Source organism: Lepeophtheirus salmonis, chromosome 4 (assembly GCF_016086655.4).
Source record: "Lepeophtheirus salmonis chromosome 4, UVic_Lsal_1.4, whole genome shotgun sequence".
NCBI classification, from domain to species: domain Eukaryota; kingdom Metazoa; phylum Arthropoda; class Copepoda; order Siphonostomatoida; family Caligidae; genus Lepeophtheirus; species Lepeophtheirus salmonis.
In genome coordinates, this window is record NC_052134.2 from 51384561 (window position 1) to 51395324 (window position 10764).

Genomic DNA, 10764 nt, shown 5'->3' on the forward strand with positions numbered 1-10764 from the left:
TATTTTTTTCATTTTTTTCAAACTAATTTTGTTACATTCTTGAGGATAGAACATTTCATATGAACAGAGTAATTTTGGGTGAGTGTGTTCATGAAAGACGGATAGTAGAAATGAGAATATCTTGGAGAGTTATCTTCCATAATATTAAAGCAAAACTTGACTTTTAGCCAACGCCTAATTACTCCAGGCAATTCCGTGTGTTACCGCTATTTTCTAATAAATGTATATAAAATTGAAACTATATTTAAGTTCATCAAGCTGAATTAGACTTAATAAACTGATCCGACAAACTATGTCTTCATGTCCTTCTTTAAAAAGTTTTTCTTTTTTTGAACAATGAAGTATTAAAATACATTTCAACAGGGCCTTCTACAAGATTATATTTCTTTAAAAAAAAAAAATAATTAAACTTCAAATAATAAATTTTTTGGAAACAAATTTTAAAAATTACATTTTTTATAAAAAAAAATTTGAAAAACTAACTTATTTGAACAAAAAAGTTCCAAAATTAGATTTCAGATATTAATTTTTCAGCAAAAATTTTTAAAAATCCATAGCTACTCACAAAAAATTACATTTTTTATGAAAAGATATAAAATTAACTTGAAAAAAAATTCAAATATTAAATTTCAAATGATTTAAAAATATTTTATTTTTATTTTGAAAAAAAATTTCAATGGCTAAATTTCGAAAATCCACAGCTATTCATAAAAAAATTAATTTTTTGGGAAAAAAGTTCAAAATCTACAGCTATTTACAAAAAAATTGAGGGTTACAGTCCCTCCAACCTACCCCTAGGGATGTCCTGTTTAAACACCTAGTAGATTCAAACAATAATAGGTACAATATTGTATTACTTTTTAAGGTATCGAAGTCAAACCTACTTGAGCCAAAAATAATCTGGTCTCCCCTACATATACCTAAAAACTCATAAATCAATTTTTGACTTCCTTTATATAAAAGTTTCTTTGTGCTAAAATGAGTAAATGTTCTTAGAATTTTCATCTCATCATTTTGATTATAACAATGATTATTAGTAGTAGTCGTACCTACTACCTCTTCTACTGAAGTTAAAAATAATTATTAGTATTCCTGTCAAATGCAAACCTACGTGTTCTGTGGGACTAAGCAGGATGACATTATTACATATGTATGTTTAATAGGACTTATTTTTCGTTTAAATGTTAGAGAATTACTATATGTGTTTCATATTTACGTTCCACAAAATAATATACCTATGAATGACATTTATGCGAAATCTTCCGCATAACTCCCTTTGACTACAGTATTTTAATCGCTATTATAAAATATAGCAAGTAAGCAAGTCTTTGAATTCATGATGCGGCTTCAAATGTTGTTTTACATTTCTACCAAAATGGAAATAATAGCTGCTTAAGTATAGTGTGTTCTTGTATACGACAAAGGGGCTTCCGAAGGATAATATTTATTTTTGTTTGGGGGTTTGTAATTTTTTAGCAAAAGAAATCTGTAAATTGAAGTTTTTAGGAAGAAAATAAAAAATATTCATTTTTTTGTAAAAAAATTTCAAAAATTAATTTTTTTGAGAAAAAAATTCTAAATCCACAGCTGTTTAAAAAAAAAATCCAAAGCTGTTTATCATAAATTAAGTTTACAATTAAATTTCTTAGAAAAAAATTAGAAATTAACTGCTAAATATTAAGTGTTTTGGAAAAAAATTCAAAAATCCACTCTTATTTACAAAAAAAAAAAAATTTTTGGAAAAAAATTTAAAAAATTCAATTTCAAATATTAATTTTTTGTATAAAAATTTAAAAAATCATCAGCTATTTATAGACAACTATTTTTTTAAACATTTGATTTATTGATTAAGTTTTGAATATTAAATTTTTTCGGGAAAAAAATCCACAGCCATTTACACAAAATTAATTTTTTGGGGAAGAAATTAAAATATTAAATTTTCTAGAAAAAATAAAAAAATATTTAATTATGGTGGGGGACAGCCCACCCCTGTGAACGCCCCTGCGACATATTCGTAAACTATATTGAAAAATTAAACCAGGGGAAAAGACCCACGAATGGTTGGCCAATTCCTCTTCCCATAAATGTAATTATTCATTACTAGCAGTAGAACCTGGCATTTCCCAGAGTAATTAGGCGTCGGCTATAAGTCAAATTTTGCTTTAATAATATTGAAGATAACTCCACACTTAATCCTCCATGTTATTTTTCGTTTTCCATGAACTTAATTACTCAATACTTCAATATCAATTTATATGAAGTGCCTTCTCCTCAATAAAAAAATAATTATAGTCTGAGAAAAAATAATTGATATGTTGGGATGACTGTTGAGTACTTTATATTAAAAACAAACAACATTCATTTTAATTAGTGATGTTCCCCGAACTGAATTTGGCTGTTCGAGTATTTTCGAGTTTATAAGCAAATGACTCGAGGAATTACGATCTATGCTTGTTACTACTCGTTTGAATACTTATTACTCTCATGGGTATGAAACTTGCAATTTTTTTCCTCTCCCCGGGAAAAATGGAAAAAATTTAAAAAATAACTTCTAAAAAACTAAATAACTAAAAAAAATTAGCCCCCAAAATCAATTTAAGGATTTGTTTTCTAATAAAAAAGGTCACTAAGAAAAAAAAAGTCATTGAAGTAAAAAAAAATTTTTAAGGATTTTTTTCTTAAAAAAAAAAGGTTCAAAAACAACAAAAAATTATTCTGGGGACTGAAAGTGTGTCATTTAAAAATTGTTTTTTTCTTCCCCTTCTCTAATTACTAATAATAAGATTCACATTCTTAACAGGCTCGGATGAGGTGGAGCTCTTCCTCTTGCGGCCTCGAAACTTTTTAAATCTAATAAAATAAACACTTGTGAATGATTTACATGTTTAATATTCTCAAAAAAAGATGAAATAAACTTAATTTTTGACAAGTTACGAGGAAATAATCGCATTTTATCAAACAAGCCAAATATTTTGTGTGTTTTTTTTCTTTCTTTTGTTAAACAGTGCACCTCGTATAACCGTTGGATGCTATATCCAAAACATGAAAAAAAAGAATAATGTTTTAAAACAATTTTATTCAATATGTTGGGATGTCTGATAAGCCCTTTAGTCTTTTGAGCACTTAAATATGAATTTGAAAAGGGGATCTTACGTTGTGTATGGGGTGTTTCTTTCCATAAATACCTCAATTGTTAAGATCCATTTGCTAATCACTCAGAAATCCGGAGATTCAGAGTCGATAATTTAATTCACCTTCTCCTTGAATTGCACGTACTAAAAACTGGTTTCTTAAGACTGACGTATTAAATATGACGCACGGAGTTTGTTATTATCATCTGACTCTAATTATGTCCTTCTACATTTAGGACTGTCGTAGTTTGACTCACGAAACCTACACTTTCCTAGAAGTGAATTGCACGAGGCTCAGTGACCGGAAAAGAATGAGCAGAACACAAAAATGACACTCCTTTCATAATTTATAGCGCTAACAAGCTTCTTCATCTCATAAAAACTGATTCCGTGAATGAACTTTTATATTTTTCACATTAATGAATAGAAATTATGATGACAAGCTTCCTTACCATAATAAAGATTAATAAAAAATCTTTATTAATTAGAAGTGCAATTTTGGCCCAAAATGTCCTAGCCAATTGTGTTATTATTTATTAGATTCAACAAACTGCTTAATCTCATAAAAACGTATTCAATTAATAATTTTTTTTATTTCTTTTACACATGAATGGATAAATATTCAAGATTTTGTTAGGTGTTTTTAAAACTTTCTCTGTCAACTAGAAGTGGTACTTTTTTACCCCAAACTGCCTTGCAAATCTACAGTTCATTACATCCTCTATTCATTAATGACTACAAACTATTTCACCTCATAAAAACAGATGTTCTCAATCAATTTTTACATTTTTTCACTAATAAATAGAAAAATGTTATAGATTTATATATCAAGTCAACAACAAATATATTTTAAATTTCATATTAATTCTAGGCAACGGTGCAAGGATGTATTTTTAGGTAGGGGGGCAAATATTATTATGGTGATGTCATCAAAGACGCCACCATGATTTTTTTTTTTTTTTTGTGTTGTAATTGCCTGGGCCTTTGTGTTTTTTCGACTATTTGTACTGAAAAGTTTTTCAAACAGGACAAATTGAACAAATAATTCTTTTAAGAAGAGACAAAGAATTAAATTCTAGAGTTAAAAATTTTCAAAAGTACTAAATTTGATCAAATAGTTTTCACTCATAGGGAAATTGATCTATTATTTTTTTTGCAAAATCTATGTCATTAAAAAAATTATAGACAAAAGGATTTTCTTTTACTGTGGTAAATATATAAATTACGCGAAAAGGGGAGAGGAAAATGTCCCCTATCTATACGGTGGCACTGATTCTAAGAGTACTTGACGCATTAATTACGAATCTATAACTAGTTTATTTGCATTTCGTCTGTCTTTGGAGAACTTTTGATTTGAAATTACTCAGTATTTTTACTTTTCTGTTTAAAGATTTGTGGTTTATAGGTATGAAATAAATCAATAATCCACATTAAGGTAGCTTGTTGTTTGCAAAAATTTATTCTAATTTCACATAGTGCTTATATTTGGTATTCAATCCTCCATTTTCTGAGAAAATACAATTTAAATGTTAAAAAAAAACACCTTATTTTTAGAGTTTTGTCTAAAAAGGTATACCTTCTCTATTTTTCAGTTGTTCTTACGCCAAAGGAACTTATTTGAAGCGTAAATAATTAAAGTTTTAGTTCAATCTGTTTCGGTTCTTGAACCGCTCGAACCAGAATTGGCAAAGTTGGAACTGAGAGCGTTATATATTTCTTATCGGTCTCACTTCTTGAGGTGTTGTTCCTATATATAATATATAGTATAAAAAATAAATTAATTTTAATCAATGAGTCAATTTTCTGACTTTTTTTAATGCAATTCCAACGTTTTCCAAGGATACTTTTTACGTCGCCAGTTTATACAGTTATATCTCAGGTCCAAATAGCTTAGGGCTTCCTATGGATCTGGAAAAGTGGTTTTAGGAACCAGACAGTGTAAATACAAGAGGGAAGGGGTGGGGTAGATTATGGATCCAGGTCCGCTACTAACCTTGTCTGGTCCCTATAACTTTTATATTTTAAACTTTGGCCCTCTTTATAGGAGCTTTGGGGCCCAGCTGGAACTTGGGATGCTACACACTCTGCGTATACCGTAGCTACGGCCCTGTTTGTATCTAATATCATTTCCTGGCGCCGAATTTTCTAATGACGCCCCTTGTTTTAAGCCCCTGATACTAAACTGAGCATTTTAAAAAAACAAGACCGAAGACCGAAACTGAGACCGATAAAGCTGAACTGAGACCAAACCCGTTGAAATGAAAGAACCGAGACCGGGGCCGATAAAACTGCTGAACCTGAATCGGGCACAACCTTCTTTATTACATCCTCTAGAAATTTGCCTGGTACTCTATATATTTTATCAATTATTACAGACTCAAAGTTGGTTCGAGTTGAGTATAAGTTCCTTCTTTGGAATTGTCGATTATTATATCTATAATGTACTTAAACTCTGGACATAAGAGGAAACAAATGTAACGTCATTCTCTGGAAATGCTCAGTTGAAGACTTATGCTCAATCATCATGCACTTCTTTATTTATTTAGCCACCCCGTACATCCTATCTGACTAGCTAATAGAAAATACGATGATATATAGACAAAGCCAAAAAAAATCATATACTAATTAATCGTATTATTTAATTGTTTTTGATGTCGTTTTATTCAATCCCTCTCGAAAAACAAAAAAAATAAAAATCAATTCTCATTCCAAAACTAAAATAGCTGCCAGTATAATAATAATTCCAATAATAAAATAGCCTCGTCATATCCGTCATTTGACGGCGTGCAACATCTTCAAGCCACTTAATAGTATGTATTAGTTACATGCCTAAGCATTCTTAAGCCAAGTCATGATAACTCCCGGGCGCCCGCCCCCTCTTCCTTACTGTTCTTACCTTTGCTTCATCGTAACGATTTCCTCTCGATTTAATCCCCGCATTTTTAATTGCCGATTAAGATCCCGAACAGAGAGACTCACTAGTTCTTCATCCGTGATGCCGCATTGTATCATAGCAGGGGAAATAGGACGAGAATTTAGGCCACCAGAGTCTCCGGGAGTAGATGATGAGGAGCTTTGATGTTGCTGTTGCTGTCCATGCTGCTGTTGAAGGGAGGGAAGGAGATGAGATGGGGGTTGGGGGTTTTGTTGACTTCCTGGATGAGAAGGATGGGAGTGAGGATGAGGATGTGAGAGGGGATTCACGACAGGGGATTGGGAATGAACCAAATGTTGGCCCAGGCTTTGCATATTCATCATGTTTGTTGTCAAAAGTGCAGTTGGTTGTTACGTTGGCCGCTTGGTTGGTTGTGTGGATAGAAAGAAAGAGAGAAATATATAATATTTTATTGGTTCTCGACTGCACACTCTAAACACTGTTTAGGATGACTACGATGATTTTTGTGTTTTTTTATTATTGCTCTTGTAGTTCTTTTTATTATTTTTTTTTACACTACTCTGTTGCTTCTCTTTATGGCTGAGTTTCGGCAGGGATCCGAAAGAGCTACAGGGGATCCTCAAAGTCCGTTGTATTGCCTTTTTGTACACAACTTTAGCCCTTAGATTATTCATTAGAGTGTACGTCCATATATAAGTTATTTTCAAGGAAAAGTACGCGTACTTTAAGTGTACATTTCCCCCTTAAGAGCGAGGATTACCTGTTTTTTTGTTTTTTTATATCAAAAAGTTGCTGAATCATTTTTTGAAATTCTTTATGTATTTGAAAAATATATATATATATAATATTATTTTTTTCTTGCATCGTCATGAAGTAGTTGGGCCTGTAACAGAGGGACTTCTTCTTAACAACAACAGCAACTAGCCGCATCTACTCCCTTGTTTCATTATTCTTTAGTATTGTACACAACAGCGTTCGTTTTTTCAGTAAACAACATCAATATTTTTATAATAACGATAAATAAGTTTTAACCATTTACTTTGTACAACAAATATTTTCATTTCCTTTTGATTAGAGGGATGCACATTAGTGATATAGCGCATAATAGTCCCAAGTTCAACTCCCCCCTCCTCTCAAAGAATCAGCTGTCTTTCTTATATGTCTCAACCAACCTTTCCTCTTTCAATAAGAGAAAAGAAAAAAAAGATCCGAAATTAACTGGTAATTACCCAATGCTCCATCATTCCCCACTACAGTTGATTAATCACTCAACTTTTCATGGCAAAAGAAACCAAAAAAGGGCAAAAACCAATTGGTAGTATGACAATTCGGTGCCATTTTTTGCGAATTTTCGCAGCAATTAGTATTCAATAAATGTTCACACCAGAGATACAACTCATAATATTATAATATCGCTATATTCACTCCTTAAAATCCTAGGAAAAAAACACCTAAATCCCCCAAAAAAATAATCATATTTTACAGAAAATCAATACAATTCGACACTCAACACTTTCAATAATACCGGATGGTTCATTGAAATCTGAACACTTCCTAAATAATGAAACATACAATAATTAGTAAATAAACAAAACAAACCCTCGACTACACTTTTTCGTTGCATGTCGAGGGGAAGGCCTGCAGTGTCTGTCATCCAAGCACCGAAGCCCTCAAAACGACTGTCAGCAAGCATTGGGACGACATGACAGCGGACTACAATTGAATCGGGGGCTAGACCTTCCACCACCACCTGGAAGAAACATTGCCCCTAAGGTTGGCTACATTAATGATTAAGAGAGCTCTAGTATTAATTTTCTTGAAAGTCTAGAGTTAGTTAATAAATTATATCTTGTTGAAGTTTAAAATTTAAAGTGTCCACATTTTAATGGACCACTTGTTGTTACCTGTTGATAAGCGTATAGAATCCTTTTCATTATTCGCTTTAATCCTATATTTGTATTATTAATGAACATTTTCTTGTTCAAGTTCCATTATTAAGGCTTTAAGGAGCCCGCCATTTCGAACAAGTTCCATCGTTATTTCTAATATATTATTTGGCTAATATGTATACTGTTCTTAAGCATTTTATCTATTTGTAATTGTAGTTTTAACGTGATTAATTTTAGGAAAAATTATTTGGACAACCGGAAGAATGAGGTAGAAGTTTAGACAATAAGCCGATTATTCTGTTATGTAACCCATCCATGATGTTTACATTAGTAGGAATTGTAAAACCCATGGCTATGATATAAAAAATAATTTTTTGTGTTTAATTCAATAATGTGTTGCTTTCATTTAGGAAGAAAAATTTACATTTGTTAAGGGGGACTGGAGGTCCTAGAAATTTATGTGGAAGGTAAGGGGGGGGGGAAGTTAGCCAGTCCTGCCACTTATAGGGAGTTAACCTATTGTAGGGATAAATTATACTATGCCAGGAGATGAGTTTTAATTCAGTAGCTTGACAGTTCTGCTTTATCGATGATTTAGATCAGTGGTCGAGGAAGAGGGGTGAATTATCCCAAATTGGGTAATTTAAAAACTTTTGTAGTATGGGAGTGGATGTTATTTCCATGACATAAAAGAAGAACTTTTACTTCCCAGTGATAAATGAAATAAACAAATAAACGTCATGCCACTAGTTTGAGCTAAATTAATTTTACTACAAGTTCTTTTGTAGTAATGCTAAAAAAGTTACCCGATCCCTGATTTAGATAGATCTTTTCGAATTCATATTTTTGTATACAATTTTTTATCCAATTTGTTTGCTTACATTATTGATATTTGATTATTATGACGAAATGTGAGCTGATTTTGAGGGTAGAGAAATATAGGGATTTTTAGTGAGAATTGCGTTATAATATAATCAAATGAAAGTAATCAACTATAGCTCCATGTATGAAATCCCAAGATTTTGATACAAATAATCCCCAACTCCCTAACGTAGCTTCAATATCTCCAGATATTGGGATAAATCTCAAGAAGTGATATCTCTGGTTCACACCTATAGAAGAAGTAATTATAATTCAACCAATCAACGTTCAGAACACTGATTAGTTCACCTCCTTGATTTTTAACGAAAAAAGGGGTTGATTGATCCAATAGTGACGTATGCATTGTTGTTGTTGACGGCCATCTTGGAAGAGGTATGAACAATCAAACCTTTTTTTGTTCAAAATCAAGGAGGTGAACTACTGTTGTGTATTTAGATATCAAAAGGGTACCTAAAAATAAAAAGACTTGAAGCTTTACAGTCAATAAAAAAGTAATAACCATTTTCTTTATATGACACATGATTTTCATTCCCTCTGACTCATGATAATATAAAGATGAATATTATCAGTGATAGATCGATATTCAGAAGGCACATTCTTTTGACGCATAATTAATGGGATCATATTTTGATTTCCAAAAAAAGAGTATACGTGGCCAGAGATAGGGTGGGTCTTGGACCTGGATCCCTAGTACCCTGGTACGGTATAACTAAACTTTTATTATCAGAAAAGAACCAAGACCCGAACTGGCTTCGAGTATCCAAACTTTTATGGGGCATAGAAAAGATCATTGCCATTTTCTGGATCTTAAAAAGCTTGTAATATAGCTTAATACATACTCCTTGATATATATAAGAAAAAAATTTATCTTTATCGAACATAAACTTTATTTATCTTTATTTGTGATTAGAGTGACATCTACATAAACAGTTACTATTGAAGATATATTTACATTTCATATCACGTATACTGGTGGACGGGGCATTAATACCTACTCATGAGTAATTTATAATAACAATATAATTTTATTTTAATCTGCTCTAATAGATTGAAAGTTAATAACCCAACACTTCACAAGGTATATTTATATATAGTGAGGACCAAAAACTTGCAGTTGTATCTAATTACGATTTAATGGATTCTATTTTTAATTACAAGCTTGTACGACGAATCCAAAGGCCAGCTGAAAATAAAATATAGAAGTTATGTTTTTATCCTATGTCTCTATGTGCAAAAATGTCGAAGCAACAACAAATAGATCAAGGACTTTCGATCTTCTCTGCGCTGGTGTCAATGTTGAGAAGGCTGTTGAGAGCGTTGGAATCTCCATCCAGATTGACAACAACATCAAGAATTCCATTACAGAACTAAACAATAAAGAAAAACCAAAATTTTCCTGCAGCAACAAAATGGCTGACTTCCGGCCTGTCTTCATGTGGCCCTCCTCCAGTCCTTTACTTTACAGTTCGAGGCGTCTTAGAGAAGATCTTTATCTTCTAGAGCGTCCAATCCGTTTCCCGGCATGTCGAAGCATGTATTGCTTGTGAAGGAGGGACTATTCAATAAAAATATAGCTAAATAAAGTATTTAAACATATTACAAATTGATGTTGAGTTGTATTTTCTTGATTGTTTAGTCATGCCACTATATGTCTGAGTCAAAATAGCTCTAGGTCATTAAGTCAAAAGTAAAAAGTGTTGCAATCGTCTCCCGCTTCAACTTATTGTAGTTGTTGTCAAGTAAGGAGATTCTATTTTGAACTTCATACTATATATATACCTTCAAAAGTTATGCATAAGACAGTATCACATTCCAAGCAACTCAAGTCTTCATACTTATATACATATTAGTGTTGCAACTCGGTCTGAAACCTATTTTTTCCTTGCTTTGGTCTTGAGCGGGTGGTTTTTTTAGAAGGATATCAATCGATATGTCGGTGATCTAAATTTGTTTTCGAACATATAGA

General features: G+C 31.8%; 1 protein-coding gene across 1 annotated transcript in view; it reads right to left on the bottom strand.

Annotated features, from left to right (window-relative positions):
• The window catches only part of LOC121116167 (transcription factor MafF), a 73829-nt gene extending 67331 nt beyond the window's left edge, over positions 1-6498 (bottom strand). The window contains exon 1 of the mRNA XM_040710403.2: positions 6028-6498. Within this exon, the coding sequence (XP_040566337.1) occupies positions 6028-6389 (362 nt within the window). The 5' untranslated portion in view covers positions 6390-6498. The remainder of the gene's footprint in view (positions 1-6027) is intronic.
• Between the last annotated feature and the right edge of the window lie 4266 nt (positions 6499-10764).